Consider the following 19,164-nt stretch of genomic DNA (forward strand, 5'->3'; position numbering starts at 1 on the left):
ACATCTACATCTTCTTCCTCACTGAAAAATCCATGTCAAAAATAAGAGTTTGACCTGCTGACACATGACGTCTCCTCCTTTATTCAAGTTTCTTAGACCATTCAAATCTGCAATCTGAGTCAAATCTGCGTGAAGTGACAATACGCAAAAAAAAGCCATTCCTTTATTGATAAAGTGTAGCAGCTTTTTACTTTATTATTCATCACTGAAATAAATCTGAGATGGACAGCAACTCAAGCAGGTGAACAGCCTTTAAAGGCCCTGGAAACATATTTTCTCAATCAGCTTCATACAATGAGAGGTGGCGACCTACATGAACACAACAAGAAAATATTCTGTTATTTCACATGAATTAGATTTCTGTATTCCTTTTTTTTCTGCGCGTTTGAAGTGGGCGTGGCTCAGTTGGAAAGGTGACGTAGGTATTTCTGTGCACCGATTAGGCGTCACGTTCGGGTCTGAAAAGTGAAGCCAATGCAGAAGTGTCTTAAACTTCCATTCTTTCAAATAGTCATCAGGGAGATGTATTACATAAACACTATAAACATGAGTTTATGGTCCCAACCGCTAGTTTCAAGTCATCTACAATACTGCATGATGTTCATTTTACTAAATGATGGTCCTATTCAGAGTAAAAATGACGGTAAAGCAGGGTATGCTTTAGGGCGTGGCTACCATGTGATTGACAGGTCACTACCAGCACGTTGTCTGGTCTGAGAGTTCACAGTGTTTTTGTCTTACAGCTTAAAACCTTGCACTGTGTTTTTTCAGTTCATCGAACTTAATTCAAACCTTTGGTCATCTAAAAATGTCGTATTCAGTGTCAAATTCAGCTCCACCCTCTGGTGTCACTTCTGGTTTAAAAAAAACAAGATGGCAACGGCCAAAAAAACAAGATGACGAAAGCCAAAATGCCAAACTTTAGGCTTCAAAATGACCACAAACTAACAGGTGATGTCACTGTGACTGTGTCGACTTCTTGTATACAGTCTGTGGCACATATTAGTCCTCATTACCAGAAACAATACTCACAGTAAATTACACTTTGACATGAGAATGTAACACAACTGCTTTAAACTGCTTCTGGCACAAACCCTCCAATCACTGGATCATTTCAATAAGGGATTAGTCTACCTCACTACAGTCCTGTAAATCTGTTCCCAAAACCAGAACATGTGTTTTTTTTCCTTGCATCTATCCGTTTCCTGCTTCACTTGAACACATCATTGACAGCAGAGATTAGAGTCTACATTTAAAAGTGAAACTTTGTGCAAACTGTCTCATCAGTGGTGGAGCCTCTATAGCATGGTGCCAGGACGGAAACCACGGCTGCCACCATGTGAGCGCCGGAACAAGCTTCAGCTCGCACCTTCATCTCTCATCAATCCGGTCGACTCCGGTCAGCCCCACACAAAAAGACAAAAGCAGGAGAGGAGTGCTTCCTCCATCAAATGTGAGGGAGGCGGTGAGCTCTGAGTGCGCATCGTGATTAGCCGTGAATGGGATGCAGCGGTCTGATTGGTGGAGAGAGCCGGGGGTCAGGCGTTCTGCCAGCAGCTCATACAAGGCTGCTGATTGCTTTTCATCCACTGATTACAGTAATTTAGATCTGCAGCAGGCCAAAGGGGCCTGCGTCTGGTAGGCTGGCTGCTGCTGCTGCTGCTCTGTCTGGGAGGGTTGCAGTTTGCTTTGCTTGGTGATTTTCTTTTTTAGCTTTTGTGAGAAATTATTGAATGAGGCTGAAAAAAACCAAACATACCGTATTAACTCACAACAGCCGTGTTGGAGGAAAAAAAAGGTGTGATTAATGTTTTCTGTACTGAGGGAAAGTCTTCGAAATGAATATCTGTCATCACATCCTGTTTTTAAGTCTGAAGATATTAAATCCATCATGATTTCATTTTGTAGTCATCTATTTTTGGATTTAATCACTTCATTCTCAACCACGATCAATTCCCCACATGGTGCATGTTCCAAAAATACAAAGCCCACAGCTCTCAACTCTAATTTTGTGAAAGAAAAACAATGAATGTTATATCATACATTAGTTTTCTTCCTTTTGTCTTTCACGCGGCTATTTGGACACGCTGAGACCTTCAATAATCAAAGTTGATGAGGCAGTTAGTTGCGAATGGTTTTTCCATTCGGAGGCGATGATTAATCAAGGAACTGAGCGGTGCTGGCCTCTTCACCCGCGCACATTACAAGGTTAATTCTCTATTGATTTCGGCAGCAGAATAAACCAATACTTCACATCACATTTTCTCTGTTTTCACATGTGTGTGTACAGTATGTTTGCTTCTTTGTGCGATGCAGCTGTAGATTCACAGCTCAGAATGATAAATGATGCTTTTGTTGATACCATCTTTCTACCACACCCATTACCCCATATTGAAAAAAATAAATCACGACGCCACATTAGATTCACATTTATTGACAAAAACATTTTTTTCAAAAGTGTTTTGTTCTACAGCAAATACTGTTTTCACAGAAGTATTAAAAACAATGACTTGTGTAAAGGGCATAAATATACATTCTGTCGTCATTTGACGTTTTAAAATCTTCACCATAATAAAAGACATTGATGAAGACAATAAGAGGTCCACAACAACACTTAGACCACAACTGGAAACAAATTTGACTGTAACTGTCCGTCATTTCGTCTCCCTGGGTGATTTTATGTAGACAACACTGTTTCAGGAAGCTCTTTCTCTCTCTCACACAAACGCATTCGCATATGTACAAACACAAACAACAGAAAACCTGTGTAGCGTGGGAAACCGGGGCCCCCTGTTTTGGTGACTCCACATCATGTTGTGTTTACCCGATACGTGTCCATGTTCTCGGCTCCTCGGGGGTGTTTGGACTCACACTTCTTGCCCTCTGGGATTCTGCTTCAGAGGTGACCTAGTTCTCCTGATTGTCAGCAGAAGGCGGTTTCATCAGCTCGCTTTGTGCCGAGGCACTGAACTGTGCCTGGGACCCTGGGACAGGCCAATTGGACTTGTGTAATGAAGCTCATCACACACATGCACACACACACACACACACACACACACACACCGCTGCTGTCGTCGAGTCCAGGGCAGCAGAATTTATAACAGCCATTTATTACCTTCTCCTTTATCAAAGAAATGTGATTCCTCGGCGTGTGTTTCTGATGCATTCCGCACCGCCATTATGGTCCATGATTATGAGGTGACAGAGACGGAGCAGAGGGTGTTGATGGATGTTGGTGCAGGGCCGGCTGTCATTACTCCATCTATTGAGCGGAGAGTGCGAGACACTTCCCACAAAATGGCCGCGGAGTAACAACATGGCTCCGGCTGCGAGGAGTAAATGATTCGCATCTGACGATCGGCGCAAAATGTTAAACACATTCATTTGCTGCGTGCGTGTGTTTGGAACACTATGAGTGTCGCAACGCAATCACAACAGTTCTACTGCAGTGATTTCAGCGCCTCTTCACAGCCGAGTGTATGAATGAATGAATATTTACACGTGACATTTATCTTACTGTACTGTTTAGGGTGTATCGAAAAACAACTCGGCATCAAGAAATCTGTACAAGAACACTGCAAATATCCACACTGAGTATGGCTGACTTCACACAACATACTGTTACACTGAGTGCAGCGACTCCACATTATCCTAAAGTCTCTCTAGCCTACACAATACTCATCACATACAGAAGCAACAATGGCATTACATTCATATAAATAACAACAATAATCCCAGTTTACCCCAAGAGTCACTTCAGCACTTTCGGCTCCATTCATGTGTTTAAAAATGAGAACTGAAGACCAGCTTCACTGTGTCCTTAACAACTCCCTTTAGAGGTGCAGTAGCTGTCCTTGAGGTTGTGACACCAAATCCCTTGGTATCAAAAAAAAAAAAAGAGTCTCTTTGAGCACTGTTCTGTACAGGTCAGGGGTCCTTGGAAGTCCATGGATTTTTTTTTTTTTTTATAAGGCCCAGGAGATCGCAGGGTCTCACAGATAAGAATATATCAGTTAATCTCTTTGAATGGCACAGAGAAGAATCCTTCGCCTTTGTTTACTTACAAAATGTCTGAGCTGGAAAACGGTCAGCGGAGAGATAAAAAGCAGATGAGCGGTATCAGTGAGTCTATTTACTGATTGACCAGCTGGTAACTGAAGTCACGCTCTGTCTCCAGGTTAGCTGCCGCCACGAGCGTTCAGTTTTCAATTCGTTTTCTCTCGTTGCTGTTTTTTAATTATCAGCAATTATAGAAACAGGACATAAAACTAGAGTTTTCTAAATGGATACTGTGGTCACTGTGTTTATATGCAGTTCCCTGAGTAAACTTGGTTTCAGAGGGGATTACAGAAACCTGATTCCCTCAGGTAAATACCCCCTGGAGAAAGCAGATTTCTCTGCAATGTAAGTCTCCTAAGTAACTATTCTGGAGATCTCGAAATCTCCAAAACAGCTGCTAACGGCAGTTTCCAAGGTCAAGATAAAAAACACGTGTTCAATATGTACTGTCTGCCGCAGTATTAGACACCAATTTAACCAATAATATGCACGTAAAGCTCCTGAATCATGTTTCGGCTTTTTGCAAAAATCTGATGAATGAAAACTATGATATGAAAACACATTGTCTGGCTGGCCTGAGAAGGGGGCGGGGCCTGTGCTCTCTGTAGCCAGAGGTGCTCTGCGTCCCCATCTGCTCGCTCATGGTTGGAGATGACGGCTTGAGAGAAAAGATGGTGAACCAAACTGCCCAGCCTCTCACTTCTCTTTGCTACGCAGCAGGTTTTCTGTCGGAAGTAATGAGTCGTCACATCAGCAGCTTTGCGCTTGCAGCGTTGCAGCCCTATGGTAACGCAGGCGAGGAATGATGGGGTGAAGGGAAAAAGAAGAGGAAAATAGAGAGAGACAAAAAAGGTAGAGGGAAAGAGGGAAAGAGACAGAGGGCAAAGTGTGTTCATCTGATCATAGACAGTTCTTAGGCTCTGCTCCTGGCAGATTCTCCTTCTATCTGTTTCTGCTTCTTCCATCTGACCATCTGTCTCCTCCTCCCTTGCTGCTCCAAGGATGAAAAGGACAAGAAGAGAGGGCTGTGTGGATTTGATCTTTTTTTTTAGGCTCTGCCTTTGTCCTTCTTCAGCAACCTGTTCCCCGATCTGTTCGTCCATCCTTCACAGCTGTCTGCTGGCGTTGGGTTTCATCTTGATGACCCACTCTCCTCCAGAGTTGCTGTTGTACAAATCCAGAAGGTGTGTGTCGGGATCCAGGCAGTGCTCACCTGCAGAAAACACACCCAAAAATTACTAAAAGCCTGTATTGTTGGAATTTTAAAATATAAAAAAAATGTAGGGTTCATTTTGCATATTAATTATGGATGCAGCTGATGAATATTTTTCTTATTGATTCATCTTCCGATTATAGTCTCAATTAGTCACATTCTTAAAGATGTCACTCCCAGTTCTTAGAACCCAAATTTATGTCTTTAAATGTGCTATTTTGTTTGATACGGATACTGAAAAGCTATTTATTTCTTGCAAAATTAAATTTTTTTCAGCTCGAGCATCAATTCAGGATTTGTGTTTTCTATCAAAACAGTGATCAAAGTTCAATAATCTCTACTAAGGTGAAGATTCAGAAGTTTTACAGAAGCTGAACTGGCTGAATACGTTTTTTTCAGTCTTTCCTGTGAGCGCACAGACATGTGTGTAATAAGCATTTGTCTGCTCTGATAACTGCAGATGCACCGCTCAAATCTCTTCTGATGTTTGCACAGTTCATTACCTAAGACCTCGCTACCCTCATCAGCTCAATGAGCAGAAGGACATGCAAATGTCAGCGCCGCTCCGGCCAGAGAAAACGCTGAAGCCACTTCCAACTTACCAATATTCCCTCCCACCTCGTACAGGGCGCATTCAGGGTACGCCACAGAGCCGTTTCTGTTGAGAGACAACACTTATGTAACATCCTTTTTTTTTTCATAAACGTGGACAAATTGTAAATATGATTCTCTGAAAGGAATACAGGTGACAAAAGTGACACCATTACTACGACTAAAAAGCTTAAACTGAACTGCTGTGCGCATTACGTAACAAAATCTAAGTCTGTGCAGTATCGTACCTTCGCATTTTGCCCTTTCCGTTGTCCGGGCTGCGGACAGACTGGCGCTGAAACTGGGCGAGCAGGTCTGAGGCTCGGGAGTTGATGTTGAGCTGGAACTCCATGGTGCTGCTCACCAGGTCCCCGACCTGGATCTTCACTGTGCGACACGGCTGCAGGGCAAAATAAATCCCCGTATCAACTTTGGATACTAAAACAATGACGTTTCCACAGCAAACACCTTGAAACATTTGAATGACAGCATGAGAGTATGCAGCTTCAACAGTGATACCGTTTTCCCAAGTTTAATCAGTGTTTGAGGAGCTTTTCACCACAAGAAGTGAGATTTGTTGTAGTCATTGATTGCTGTAATTATACTCTATTGGACATTGCTGTCGCCTGAGTGTACTGCAAGAAGAGTGTATGAAGCAGAGCGGGGTTGTAAAACCAGCTCACCTCTGAGGTGTTTTTATCAGGTTTTTCGCGGCTGTCTGTGTGGATCTTCCTCAGCAGGTTCTTGATGCGGCGATCGTAGAACTGGTAACGCCGGTTGCTGTTCTCATTGAGCTTACGCACCTGGCCCATGAGGAAATTGGGGATCTGAAGAGAAAGGGAACATGATGCAACATTTGTGATGGATGTATTTTCATGACAAGAAATATTTACGCAATTACAATTTGAGCCAGAAAAAAAGCAAATAAGGGAATTTTGTAAACAAGAATTTCCAAAGTCAAGGATTGATCTTCAAGTTAAATTGAATTACTGCTTTTGCCGATATTCAATTTCCAGTTGCTAGATGACAACCGGGATATTAAACGCCACGTTTTTGATACGAGTGTTGCTTCAGTCTTTGTTACAAAAAAAAAGTTTAAAGAAGACCATTTTTTTATTATTAGCACATGTAGAAAACGAACAACAGCCTCTAAATAATAACATTATTACATCTAATGTTTCTGCAGTAAAACCAACAATCCTCTCCTCGTGAGGTTGAACATCTGGGCTGTCTTACCGTCCAGAGCAGGTCCTGGTAGCGGATGAGGAGCCTCATGACATCAGCTGCCTTCTCCGCATGTCCTTTCTCTGTCCCTTCCGTCAGTCTGCTGGGGACGGCTTTATGGAGGAAGAGGTTGGGAGCCATGATGGTCGCTACGGCCCACAGGTTCATCCTGTTCCTCTTCTCCCTAGACACCACCTTACTGAGGAACTCGAGGAGGGCCTGAAGAACACACAGGTGCAGACATGCATATGTGAAATCAAAGGTGGATCTTTTATCATAATATATGTAATGAGGGGTCGAACATTCCAGCTTTTAAACAGTTGAAAGACGCTCACTTTCAACTGAGCAATGAGTAAATGTTGAGAGGCCACTTACACCGACGCACAAAATGGAGTAAAGGGAATTATCACAGTGACTGAATCATCTGTAACACCTCGACTGACAAGTATGTTAATGCACAGTAAGTTTCAGCTGCCTCCGCTGGAGTCAAAGTAATTAGTTCAGGTGGGTCTCATGCTCCTGGATGCTATAAGCGGAGCGGACTGCACACTTGTGTCGGTGTAAGTGAGTCATGGTTAATGCAAGCCGTTACATAACAGAGCAGGGTGTTTAAAATGTGGATTAGGGGCAGAACAATATAGTAATGCATCGTGAATCCGTGCTTTGGTATGTCGAGTTTCATGAGAGCGTAAACTGGGATGAATTTGTGACAACATTAAGTGACAGCATGTGAAGGAATGTTGAATAAAGGTTTAAGGCCAGTTTAACACTTTTTAAGTCATTTATGGATTATGTGTTTTCAATCCTTGAAGATGAAAAGAAATGTTCAAACTTGACTCTTTCATTTATGAAGCTAGTTTTCAACCTCTACTGTGCCTGTAGGTCAAGTGTGTGCATGGTGGAGGAAGCATTCACATCCACTCTGTAAAAATACGAATTGAACATGTTAGCTATGTAAAAGCACGTGAAGTACATTAACAAAAAATGACTTAAAGTATCAAAAGAAAACGTTTTTGGAAAAATTGCCTGTTTGAGTGTTAAACTATCATATATTACATTATTAGTTTATTATTACTCATGTATGTACTTATGTGGAAAGGAATATTTTGCTGTTGTAGTTAATGAAGGTGTAGCTTTGATATACTCTGCGCGCGTGCATGCGTGTGTGCGTGTGTGTGTGTGTGTGTGTGTGTGTGTGTGTGTGTGTGTGTGTGTTCCTTCAGTGAGTACCTTCAGTGTGCTTCTATTAGGCTCAGGCAGCAGCAAGATGAGCAGGTTCAACATGTGGAGTTTCTGTCTCAGCTCCGTGATGTCTGAAGGCAGAGAAAGCAAAAATAAGACAGGTCTAAGACACACACACACACGCACGCACACACACACACACCTTCTTCATTTCCTCTGCATTTGGCGGAGGGTAATGGGATACTTAAAGATTAATGACATTGTGACAGGTGGCCATTAGGTTTGTTAGCTTATGTCTCTGTGGTCACACGTCGTTTATCACCTTGAAAAGATTGTCTTCGCAAACTAAACATCAGTGAGTCATCAATCAGATCATATTAATAATATCAGTCCATTCTTTCATTAATGTGAAACCAATGTGAGAATAGCAGATCTTTTTACAGCTGCTCTTAAAAGGCTATCAACTTGTTCATCTTAATGCTGCATTCTCAGCTGGAGCAGAAAAGGTAAGCGTCACGGAGAAGAGACTCAGGTAATTATAATGTGAACCCTGCGGAGCTGTCTGGAAAAGTGGGCAGCAGACTGTCATGTAGCATGTAATAGAAGTCATGTAGAGGAAGAGAAGAGGAGTTAATGTGTATGCCTGATGTGTACGGTCAATATGCAACTTGCCATACACAATAAAATCAGTCACTTCAAATACTCCACCCACCTGCATCCTGATATACTGTTTGGTCACAGCTCTGTTCATTATGTAACCACAGAGAAGCCGAGTACGCTGCGATGCGTCCTGAAACTGAAAGATTTAAAGAGATGCAAAACGTCGCACACTGACCTCTAACGGCGCTGAAGGTGTTGAGGTACTCGGGGGAGAGCAGAGGAGCGGGCAGTTCCCTGATGAACTTCTTAAGCAGCGCGGCGGCGTCGTTCGGACTCACCTCGTCCCAGCTGACCTGCCCCGAGTAGAAGTTGGTCTCCAATGTCTGCTGCAGCAGCTGCAGGTAGAAAACAATGACCACAGACACACTGTCAGTGTTAAGCTCTGTTTTCTTGTCTACCCACATTGTGTCTAATGATTTAACTTGGGAACAAGAACAACTATCATAATGGTATAATATTTTGTAAAGATGAAAAAGTAAGTGCCAAAATATTAAGTTGATTCTCTTTAAATGATCATTGTTGCCAAATCCATTATCTGTCAAAGACACTTGATTGTTCAATCCCAGTAGTTTCTCCTGACGCTAAATGGCGCCCTCTTCTGTCTGCTTTAGTTTTATTGATTCACCAGCTACTGTGAATGTGCTGAATTAAATACAGTGTCAGAGGGGGAATCTGGCAACAGAAGCTGAAAAAAAACCCACAATTGATTTCGTCTCATTGGACTTTTCTAAATGTCAACTATACTTAAACTCAGTGAAGCTGTTTGATTTTCTTCACTGCTGTTCGGGCACTTCTGACATTTAACAGTGTCAATATCTTGGCTGCCCGTAAGGTCATGCAACCTTTTTGTTTTTTCATGTCTTTGCTTCAAATATACAATTACAAAAAGGAATGTGGTAAGTTGGTGCAGTGTCAAGGTATGTATGACATAAACCATGTGTATCCAAATGTTGTACCTTGATTCTTGACTGAGATCCTGGAACCCGCAGGATCCCCTCCGAATCAACACCTTTCTTTTCCAAAAATGACAACAACTGCAAAGAAAGAGAGAGAGACAAAGGGAGCGAGAGGGAGGGAGGAGAGAGAGAGACATTAGCAGAGAGTCAGGCATCAGTAGATAAGAATCTCTTGCTCACCTCTGCTGGTTATTCTCAGTAACTGCTGCTACGTACAGGGTGTGGTCAAAGCTTTTCACATGCAGAGGACACTGAGGTTGTTTTATGTGCTTCTATCTGAAGGCATGTTTTGCAGGTTCAACAAAAGCAAAAATGTGCTGAACACATGCTGTGCAAAATATGGTCAAAACTGTCGTCTTGGATCAGACCAAGGGAGGAAAACAGAAGTGATATATTATAAGCACATTAGATTATTCGCTCAATTAACTCCCAAGCCCACGTACGGTACAGATAAACCTGCTACGGTCAGATAAAAAGCACGTGGAACCATTTTCATCACACACTTACTGATTTCTAAGGTCATACAAAATGTTTCGGGTTCTTACCGCCTGCATGAAGAGAGGAATAGTGCTGTTGGGCTTAATTTTCTGATCATTCTCCAGCAGCGTGGCCAGCGGCACACCGTAGAGCGTGCTCTCTGTGAAAGACACAACGTGTCATTCAGTCGTCTCACGTTGACGTTCAGCCAAAGTTGCATAAGGGAGACATTTTCCTGTGTTGTGTTTGTAAGTGTGTGTGTGTACCGACATACCTGCAGTGTGTCATACTATGGCTAATTAGTTATGGCTGATTAATGTACTACTGAGTGTGAATGTGTCACCAAAAGTTAAGTTTCAGAGTTGTTATGTATGCAGAAACAGCTACTACGAAAAATATGAATTAAAGAGGCAGGAGTATGTTTAGATTTAATTCCAGACTGTAGGGAAAAAAGGAGGAAGTCTGCAGAAATGAGTGAAAGCTTTCCTTGTGTGTGTGTGTGTGTGTGTGTGTGTGTGTGTGTGTGTGTGTGTGTGTGTGTGTGTGAAGTGCTCTCTTCGTGTGTCAGTGCTGCCATACCTGGGATTTTCCTCTTGCCGGTTTTGTGCCTTTTGACCTCCAGCTCCAAGAGGTCGCACAGCGCCGTCATGTCGATGAGAGCCAGCTGACGCACCTTCTTCATGTCAGAGTGGGAGAGATCCTGAATACGAGTCACTCCGAGACGACACTTGGGGCAGATCACCCGCTGAGAAGGTGAAGGCGGTGAAAAGTGAGGAGGATTGGAGTTGAGAGGTGGCAAGTGGAGGTGAAGAGGTAAAGAAAGACAAAGAAGCAAAAAAAAAGCACAGGAAGGGAGAATGGGATAAAGAAGAAACGGTCGACAGTGTCAAATCATTTACACAATACTCATTGAAACATAATGGACATCGGCCATTCCCTTGATTAATGCTCTAAGCAGTGTGGCAACAGTATCCATGCATGTTTAATTAACACGTTTAAGAATGCAAATTCTTCCCTTTTGCTGAGGACACTTATTCCTGAAGAATAGAAGAATAAATCTGCTGGACTCAGTGACACAACAACTATTCTGTTGTTGGGAGCTAATTCCCTCTTTCCTGTATTTTGCTTAACCCTGTTATCTAACCAACAGCAGGGCCGATTACACTTGGCGAACATTAACATTTGTTTGTGAGCGTGAGTCTTAACAGGTTTACATGAAAACTACCCAAAAATATTTAGGTCCAAACAGAGACTCAAATGTATAGTGAACATTTGGTTAAAATATCCAACTTTATCCAAGAGTCCAAAAGCCCCAAATGACTGAGATTTATTTTTCCTGCATTACCAAAGATGTATGATTGTAATGTGATTATTATCATGTCCTTTTGTAAATAGATGTCCGATGTTCTTTCACACCCACCAAAAGAAAATTGCTATAGGAAGTACAAAAAGTATTTCGCTTTTGTGCCCAATTTGCAAATTGTCTTCCCATTTTATGACATCACTGGAACATTTACAAAGTTCCCAATTTGAAATAACATTTCCCTGAAGGGCAGCGAGAGCTACAGTCATGAGAAGGAGAGGTGGAAGTGTTTCGGTGCTTACAGGCAGGGTGCCATCCTCTTTTCGGCGTTGGCTGTTGTTCTGCGGAAGTTTGGCCTGCTTGAGGAAGATGACGGCCTGTTCGCAGTAAGCCACGTCGGTGATCAAGAACTCCTCTTTCGGAGCGCCTCTATGATGCTCCGGCGTCACAGCTGAGTGGGGAAACGCACACAAACTCCAATCTATTAGTACAAATGGGGAAGTCAACTGTGAGGGAAGTCATAGAAATCTAATTTGAATGCACACTACACGAGAGAACAAGAGGAAGAAAAACATCAGATAAAAAAGTCCATTGATATGAGGAAATGTACCCGCATGCTCTTTTTATCTCTTTTATCTCCCGAAAACATAGCAAAAGAAACATTTGGCAGAAGTATTTAGAGAATCTGTTTAGAGAAAGTAGAACTCATATAGAAAACTTTGACCAAATACAGATGTCACCATTTACTGTGGCCCCTGTAATATTATGGCCTTTTCTCCACTGTCAAAGCGTCAGCAACTGCATTTGTTTCCCTCTTTAGTTTTTCCTCAGTACAAAAACCTAAATACTATTCGAAACTTTGCGATTTGGCCAGTGAACTCAACACTGTGAGGACAGGGACTTTCTACAGCAGCTGCATTTTGACATGGGGAGTTATCCGGGGATTAATCTGAACCAAATAGAAGATAGATGACGGGGCTGTGGCCTGATCCCAACAGACGATCCCTCATCAGGACCTCACAAATCTGCTGCTCACCTGACTTCTTCTTCTTCTTCATGTATGTATTTTTAAAGAGACATGTGGCTGTTAATTTGTAGTTAAAACTATGAGTAGTTACTTTCTCGTTTTAATTTTGGCTTACTGTATGTAGCTCTTACCTGAAAGTGGTGTTTTGGCAACCGATGCCATGCTGGTTTGGGGAGAGTCTTCGCTATGCTGGGACTCAGGAAGAAGGCTCTGGTGAAAGAGAGCATTTATTGACACGTCACAAACGCATGTCAAAGTCAAGTCAAATTGTATGCAGCCCAATCTAGCAAATCACAAACTTTCCTCAGGAGGCTTTACGATCTGTGTACAGGATACAACATGCTCTGTCCAAAAAAAGAAAACCTCAGGAAGAGCAACTGAGAAAAAGATCCGTCTCGCGGGATGGACAGACATGTAATAGATGTCCCAGTACACAACACTTTCTCTAAGGAACTACTTTTGTTAACAATATCAGTCCTTTAATATTTTGTCCACCACTGGGAATAGTAGTCGTGTTTCATAGTGTCCACTGAGCAGATGGAGATGGATATGAAAAGTGTTTCCTTTGATAAAGGACTGATAAGGATCAGAGGAGCAGTGTATCTATTCCCCTCTCAGGGCTGCTCAGGCAGACAGGGAGGACAAAGCATGGCCTTTACATGTGATTTGCCTTTATTGTCACGGGTCAGTCCCTCTGCATAGAACAAGACAACTCACAGCACAACACACTGGAACAATAGAAAGTCCCTCGCTGAGTCCTGACAGTCACCAGGGAAATGGATAATGTCATATTTCTCTGCATGCAGCTTTGACAGCATGACAGTAAGCCTGAGACTGGTCTTTGCATTTTCTTGTGGGTAGATGTAAACAAAGTCACTCATATATTTTTTCTCCTATTTTTACATTATTTGAAGTCATGGAGAGCTAGCTTTCTCTTGCTTTCCCCCCTCTGTCGGGGTGTCAGAGGCTGTGGTGAGTTACAGAACAACTTTTTTCAAAGGTGCTTCAAAGTCCTGACCTGAGCGATGGGGGAGTGGAAGATGTCGCGAACGTCTCGCGGGGCCGGTTTGTTCCTCTTGCGGAGGGACAGCGTGTAGGAATCCAGTCGACGCTGCACGGCCTCGGCCTGGGTCCGGGTCAGAGTGGACAGCAGCACCGCTTTGTCTACATCCTCGCTGTCCTCGCTGATGAGGGTCGATAAGCCAGCATCGGCCAACCACTGCTCCTCCTGTTCGCCTTCTGAGACACAGAGACACAACAGACAGTGAAAGATACAGACAGGCAACAACACACAGAGGCGACAGCAACAACATAACAACACAAAATGCCATTTGAAATGCAATACATTATTATTTTGATGGAATGTAATGTATAAAATGAGGTGTAGATGACTGGACCTGGTTTGTACTAGGAAACATCTGTAGCACAGTCCAATCAAAAGCAATGGATTGTGTAAACAGGAAGTCAATGCAGCACCACAGGCTGCAACAATATATTCAACATAACTGCCAGTCTTTAGCTAAAGGAACGTATGAATTAGTTTTGTTTATGTCTGCATAGATGATCAAATATGTGTGTTTCAGACTGAGTGATGCTATTAGGTAATTAGCAAAACGTAGCATAAGGTTTTTAGTTATTTGTCAACTGTAATTGGAAATCTTCATCGTTATTAAACAGTCATGTGTCAGGTCAGATGTGTCAAGCCTATTCCGTCTTATCTCTTTACCCGTTCACTCTATATTAGCTAACGTTAGCTTTGTCTGTCAATTCAGTTAGATACGCAACAGTTACACCTGGCAGCTAATGAGTGCAAATGTTTAGCAACAGCTAGCTGTAAACCTCCGCTTTGTAATCACTCGTGTTATAAGTGTGAACCCAATGAAGAGCTGGTGCAACCTGATCTTGGACACTAAATACAGTAGGTAGGACGATGTTTCAGATTAATAAAGAAGAACAAAAAAATTGTTCACTCTCTCAGAATAATAATGGGGCATAGACTCACTCACACACCAAAATCCAGACTTCAGAGGGTTTTCCTCATTAATTCATTTAAAAGGAGTGTTTCTGTTTAACATACCATGATTTAGATCTGTTAAAGGGTACAATGAACACAATCACAAGTACAGAACATAATAAAAGAGCATCCCCATCATGAACGGCTTTGTGGCTCGTGCACATAAAACACTCCCTGCCACAAAGTGTTTGATAGCGTTGCCATGGCGACGAGCGTTTCTTTTGCTGCATGAGTGACACCTGATCTGTGGCCATGTCGACAGCATCATTTCATGGAGTGTCTCAGCAGCAGCAGCTGCGTTAAGCACTCACGCTTTGCATTTCTACCACATGATGACCTCAGCTCTTTCTGTCCATCCTACACCACTCGCACAGCAGCGGTCATGCGGTATTTACCTTCCGACTGTCTGGAGTCTCTCCTGCTGCAGTCGAGGTCTGTGTAGCCACTCCCCAGTCGAATGGTCTCCACCTCACTCCAGAAGGAATCCAGGCAGAGTTTGTCGGGGTGCTGCTCCTGGTCCTGGGAGGATAGCGCGTGTGCTCCGTGTGAGTGCTCTGCTGCTGCCTGGTCCTGCGGGCTGGCCCAGGGCTCCACGCTCATCTCGGTGGGGCTGGGATTTCTGGTACAGACATACACACACGTAAAGAGATCGCACGCATGCATGCAAACAAGCGGGCAGAAACGCAAAGACACATACAAACACAGGAGGAACGACGACCGGAGCGATGCGAGGGAGGAAGAGTCAGCCGGGGGGGGGAGCCCAGAGAGATGGAGAGACAAGAGGAGCGGGATGGGAGAGAGAGGGCCGGAGAGAGGAGCGCGATGGCGAGAGCGGACACAAAGGGGGGTCTCTATTGTTCTTGCAAAATGTGTCCTGGAGGCATAGTACCCTGTAGATCCACTAGATGTCACTGTAGCAATGTGAGATCTGTTTTCCTATGGGTCACACCCCTTCATCTGCTGAAACAGATACACGACTGCGACCCACCAGCAACGGAAGAATATCTAACGAAATACAAAAAACGATTCTCCAAACTCCGATTGTTTTTCTGAAAACCAGCATGAAAAAAAAAATGCAGCCAGCGTTTCTTGTGAATGACTCAACAAGAGATGGTACAACTGTTCCCTTACAACAATGGGACACACTCAGCTGCAAGACACACTTGCACCCTCGGGCACTGAAATGTGACATGGTGATCACAGGAAGTGGTCGGCTGAGTCACTCCATCGATGTGCGGTTCAGTCACATTCTTCTGGTCAGCAAATCTAGAGAGACATACCAAACCACACGCGTCCATGCCTGAGGAATGGCTGATGGCTGACAGACAATGAAATCATAGTTGTCCGATGTATCGGAGCCAAAAATACCTGTCGTACTTTTGAGCTGTGATGCCAAAACCAACAACATGTCTGTTGAAGCCAGGACAGATTTGTTCCTGATCAATGCGTCGGTGTGTTAAACCAGTTTGAAGGCATCTCTGAGTGGAAATGTGTGTGTGTGTGTGTGTGTGTGGGGGGGGGGGGGGGGGGGGGGGGGGGGGGGGTACTTAATTCATCAAAAGCCTCTTTGCAAAGAACCAGAACTAGAAAAAAGAGAAATACAAAGTATATATAAACCAGACCTGCCTAACAAGAACACAAAGCAAAGAAACTAATCCTCACAACCAAGACGATGTTTGTCATGAATGCTTGACAAATTACTTAATCAGTGAGTCAGTTGTCCTAGTTGTTGTTGGCCAATTTTTCTGTGAATCAACTGTTTCAACTCTAGGCAGATCCACTTTGAATACTGTGCTTTAGTCACAGTAAGATTGTTAGACCATCATTTGCATCATTGTTTTTAATTTACGATTTGGACAAACCTATAAAGGCTGGTATTACATGAATCTCTCTGCTTATAAATAAGACGTGATGTGTAATTAAAGACAAAGAGAAGACACAACACAGATTTTAAGTATTACAATTAAATATAGTAGGTACTATCTGATCAGTATTAAACTTTAGCCAATAATTTGAGTTTAGATATGGGATTTAGTATGGGAACCGAACATGTGGCATTGATGCAATATAGACATAATAGAGGCTATTATTGTCATACAACATCTAGCTCACTATATCCCTCACACACAGCTGTCCAAAGTCAAAATGTGTGCTCACAACCTGCTACTAAAACACATCAAGCCTGAGAGATCAGATGTCTGCAGACAGCTGACTCACAGCAGTGCACTCTGGATCCACTTCAACTACAGGGAATGCAACAAAAAAGTAAATGAGAGTAAAATTATATATATATGTGAGTATTATTATTGACATTAAAACGACTCAAACTTTCTCAAGAGAAACTTTTTTTCTATCCCACAAATGAAGGTGTGTCTGTTCCGACAAGTGTCCAAAAATAGCCACCATTTAAAAAAGTTGGCAGACACCGCAGCATGAACTACACGTACCATAACTGCAGTGGCTCTGCACTGGTTATTTGGGGATTTTACCACACAGTGTGCCATCTGCACGACTTCATTTCAAGCACAGACAACATTCAAACTTTCACCAAAAACATTTATGACTTTGATCCCGCTGATCCAGCTCCAGCTCTCGCTCCATCTCGTCACACATACCTGGCTTTTTTCTTTTGGGAGGACGGCTTCACACGCTTGCTCCTCGCTGGGCTTAGGCTAGGACCAAGCCTGAAACGGCTCAACCTGGCGCGTGGAAACTGCATGGTGGTTCCGAGCCTGCCCACCAATACCTCCTCTCTGCCTTTCATATCCACAATGCTAAAGGAATCCAGGGATTACAATCCGGCACCAAAACCTAGCTTCATCCAGTCCTGTTGGTTGGACACCATGTGAGTGTGGTGTAAATCTGTCCGCTGCTCCAGCTTCTCTGTGCGGTGACAGAAAGTGTTGTTGTTCACCGAGGCTTTGGGGCTGAGTGGAGCTGAAGCTGGAATGCGGGAGGGAGTAACGACTCCCTGTACATTAACGCATCATTCACACCTGTCCCCTCCCTCGCCACCCTGAGGAGATACGCCCTGCCTGCATGCCTCATGGCCGTCCCATCTGGTTCAAACAAGAAGCTTTGACACTTTTAAAAAACTAATCAAAAAAGACCATGTGCTGTAAGATAATAAAGACACTTGTGTTAGTCCAGGCCTCATAGACGTACACGATGAATTGTTTAGCCACAAGGGTAAAAGCTGACTGCACTCACATGATTACCTCAGGCACTTTATTGACCTTTTAGTGAAAGCTACACAACTTAACGTGACCTAATTGATCAAGGGTTCTTTGTTGAAAAACGGAGGCACGTTTGCACCTCTTTGCTTTGCTGTTACTGGAAGAATTAAGTAAATCAAACGGATCAAAGGATGAAGATTCTTTCTTCTTTTCGAAACTCTGTGGTTGAGCTTGCATTGCAAAGCAGGTAATCTCAAATCAAATAGCACATACTTATGCTGTGACAGCTCATGACGTGGTATGTTCAATCAAATGCTGCCTTATATGCTCAAGAAAACCACTTATTGCAACACTCATAGCTTACCTCCTTGCTCAACCTCATACCTGAGCTCTTGACTAAACAGTTCACGTAAAGCTCAGGTGGCTGAGTGTGAACGCGATGTGGCAAGAGGCAGAGAAAGTGCCTCAAGTTCCTCAAGTGCAACAGGTCTGTCAACATTGTCTGTGAGCGGCACTGTAACCCCTCAAAACTCATCAAGACTCATCATCACTTTTTCCATTCTCTCTTGTAATGATGTAAGCCTATATCAACTGAGGATGTAAACAGACAGAACCAGATGCCTGGTGAGAAAACCAGTTACTTCACCTGCCCCCACAGTGTGTCATATGACTCGCTTTCTATTGCTTTCTGTCTAAAGATATATCTGGGATAAAGGTTTAACATGTTGCCATTATAGAGATAAAAAATAGTCTCGAGCCAGACTCGTAACTAAAATGACCTCAAACTAAGTGTGCCAACCCTCTATGGAATACACTCAGAGGACAGACTATGAAGAGGAGAAGTAAAAGCAGCACTGTCTTACTTTTAAACCTGCTGATCATTTTCTTCACCACGCCAACAATTCATAAAGCTCAGCCACAAAACAAAGCACATGCTACTTTGTAAATAGACAATTGAAAACAGGGACTACAGAAAATGTCAGGGTGTTGGGATTGTTTCTTGTTGAATGGGCCCCAAAGCAACACTGGGAAATCAACAGGAAGCCATCCACTCTGAGAGAAGAATGAACAAAATGTCAAACCGTTGTGTTACGTTCAAACTCAGCGCTGTGGGGAACAACACAAAGTAACCCCCATCCAACCAACTCTGCTCAAGAAATACGGTGATTCACTTGGAAAAGCTGCTCGCTTTGAAAGCAACACTGTGTTTAATCCTCGTGGCTGAATTCCATGGCGAGCCTCTTAGCTTGCAGAGAATGCAACAGTTTGCTGACACTTGAGA

General features: G+C 43.1%; 1 protein-coding gene across 1 annotated transcript; it reads right to left on the bottom strand.

Annotated features, from left to right (window-relative positions):
* Window positions 1–2,424: 2,424 nt before the first annotated feature.
* Window positions 2,425–17,503, bottom strand: arhgap40 (Rho GTPase activating protein 40). The gene is made up of 15 exons (XM_079156647.1): window positions 17,322–17,503; window positions 15,102–15,325; window positions 13,711–13,931; window positions 12,824–12,902; window positions 11,968–12,116; window positions 10,942–11,107; window positions 10,431–10,522; window positions 9,886–9,963; window positions 9,105–9,264; window positions 8,318–8,400; window positions 7,100–7,306; window positions 6,547–6,690; window positions 6,112–6,263; window positions 5,875–5,930; window positions 2,425–5,272 (listed from the first exon to the last, which is right to left on the bottom strand). Exons 1-15 carry the CDS (start codon window positions 17,468–17,470, stop codon window positions 5,166–5,168), a joined length of 2,067 nt encoding a protein of 688 aa, XP_079012773.1. The 5' UTR covers window positions 17,471–17,503; the 3' UTR covers window positions 2,425–5,165.
* Window positions 17,504–19,164: the final 1,661 nt, after the last annotated feature.

The sequence above is a fragment of the Pholis gunnellus genome (genome assembly GCF_910591455.1).
Source record: "Pholis gunnellus genome assembly, chromosome: 3".
Lineage (NCBI taxonomy): Eukaryota > Metazoa > Chordata > Actinopteri > Perciformes > Pholidae > Pholis > Pholis gunnellus.

Coding starts and splice junctions, on each gene's coding strand:
- arhgap40 (XM_079156647.1), bottom strand. CDS start 17,470: ATGAAAGGCAGAGAGGAGGTATTGGTGGGCAGGCTCGGAACCACCATG. Junction 10,523..10,941: donor CGGCAAGAGGAAAATCCCAG/GTATGGCAGCAC, acceptor TGTCTTTCACAG/AGAGCACGCTCTACGGTGTG. Junction 5,273..5,874: donor CGAGGTGGGAGGGAATATTG/GTAAGTTGGAAG, acceptor TGTTTTCTGCAG/GTGAGCACTGCCTGGATCCC.